The 1,712-nt window shown below is 58.2% G+C and overlaps 1 protein-coding gene across 2 annotated transcripts in view; it reads right to left on the bottom strand.

Moving 5' to 3' along the window:
• The window catches only part of Aspscr1 (ASPSCR1 tether for SLC2A4, UBX domain containing), a 36,598-nt gene extending 35,423 nt beyond the window's left edge, over positions 1 to 1,175 (bottom strand). Inside the window, exons 1-2 of one of the 2 annotated variants that reach the window (XM_021176863.1) lie at positions 984 to 1,175; positions 74 to 129 (exon numbers count right to left, since the gene is read on the bottom strand). In XM_021176863.1, coding sequence (XP_021032522.1) covers positions 74 to 129; positions 984 to 1,085 — 158 coding nt within the window. In that variant the 5' untranslated portion in view covers positions 1,086 to 1,175. Of the gene's footprint in view, positions 1 to 73; positions 130 to 365; positions 763 to 983 lie in introns of those variants that run through there. The other variant, XM_021176867.2, reaches the window with a different exon arrangement.
• Between the last annotated feature and the right edge of the window lie 537 nt (positions 1,176 to 1,712).

Here is a 1,712-nt window from a genome sequence, read left to right as displayed (position 1 = left end):
AAAAAAAAAAAAAAAAAAAGAGAAAAGGACCAGGTAGACTGAGAAGCCCACAGCTGAGTCCAAGCAAACTCACTTCAGGTCGTATTCACTGGGGTTGAAGTCTTGCCGCCGGCATGTGTCTTCTAGTACCTGTGGGACAAATGGTCGGTAAAACCTACCTCAACTGATAGTAGGCGCACTGGCCAGCCCACCAAACATCTCACTCAACAGCTCCAAGCAAACTACACGCAAATCCTGTCTACTCTCTCCCCTCCTACTGGGGACCCATTATTGACTTAATCCTCCAACTATGGCCAGCCTGTCCACCCCGGTCCCATGTTCTAGGCTCTGCGTGGCCTCTAGCCACAAATAATAATCTGTCTTACTGGAACTACTTTGTGTCCACGACCACTCTGTGGCCTGGCAGTTTTTGTGCAACTGCTCCATGACAACTGCTACATGAGCGCAGCTCCTCTGTATGGCCCTGCCACAGATATGTATCGTGTATGCCTTTGCAACCTAAAAACAGAGGTTTAATAAGCAGGTGTAATTCACACGAGGTCACAAACAGCAACAATCAAAAGCCGTGAGTGACTTAGCAAAATTCACTTCCGGGAACACAGACAGGCCCTAGGGTCCGGAGGGACGCCCCTGAGCTGAGCAGGAAGGAACGCCACTCTTCCCGGTGACCGAGAAGGCTGGATTCGGACAAGCGCCGAAGATTCTGGGGCTCGCATGGCTCGACCCTGTTAGTGGGGTCCACCCCACCCTGTTCAGCAAACGCGCCTCCAAGTATCCCGCCCCGCCCCCGGGACCCAGATCCACCACAGCGCCGGAGGATGGGACGCACAGCCGCGCGAAAGGCGCTCATTGGCTGCCTCAGGCCCCGCCCACCGGGGCCCGGTCCCGCCCTACCGCCCTGGGAGCAACCGCAGGGCGCGGCGACCCGGGCGGCCCGCGGGTCCACCCATCCGCCCGTTCCCCACCCGGGCCGGCGGCCGCACCTGCAGCAGCACGGTGCTCGGCGTCACCTTCACCGTGTGGCGCCGCCCGTTTGGGGCCAGCACTGACACCGCGGAGCCCCCGCCGCCCGCCGGGGCCGCCATCTTCCGCTCACGTGACCGCAGCCGGCTCGCCTCAAACAACTTTATCCGCAACAGCCCGGACGCACAGCCACGCGGCCTCGGGGGCGGGGCCAACTCGCTTCCGGGCCCGCCCCCGACGCCGCCCCCGGCGCTCTGGCTCTGCCTTTCTATTAGGCAGCCCGATGGCGTCCGGACCGCGCGGCCCAAAAGCATCTCCCTGGAAGGAGCACAGTTCTGTCAGGGGCATTGTCTCTTCGTCCCGAGGCACGAGTTCCTGGGAACCTCCACGCTCTGGGGACTGCCTGCAAGAAAGCTATGCTGCCTGGGGCCAGCCTGGGACCCACAGCTACCTGTCTATCACCAAGTACTGAGTATGCACACACCAGAGTTAGCCTTTGTACCTACTCCATTAAGTACTGATCCTGCCTCCCTCACCTTCTCAAGTGTTCCTGTGATCATCATCGTCACATGGCGACAACCTTTTAGAAAAATATTTTAATGAGACAGATGTGCATTAATGCAAGATGCAAGACTTTAATCCCAGTATGTGGGAGGCAAAAACAGATCCCTGAGTTCAAGTCCAGCATGGTCTACAGAGCAACAGTCTTCCAGGACAACCACGGCTACCCAGAGAAACCCTGTCTTGAA

The sequence above is a fragment of the Mus caroli genome, chromosome 11 (assembly GCF_900094665.2).
Source record: "Mus caroli chromosome 11, CAROLI_EIJ_v1.1, whole genome shotgun sequence".
Lineage (NCBI taxonomy): Eukaryota > Metazoa > Chordata > Mammalia > Rodentia > Muridae > Mus > Mus caroli.
The sequence above is the reverse complement of the archived record's forward strand: the minus strand, read 5'-3'. Positions and strand labels throughout refer to the sequence as shown.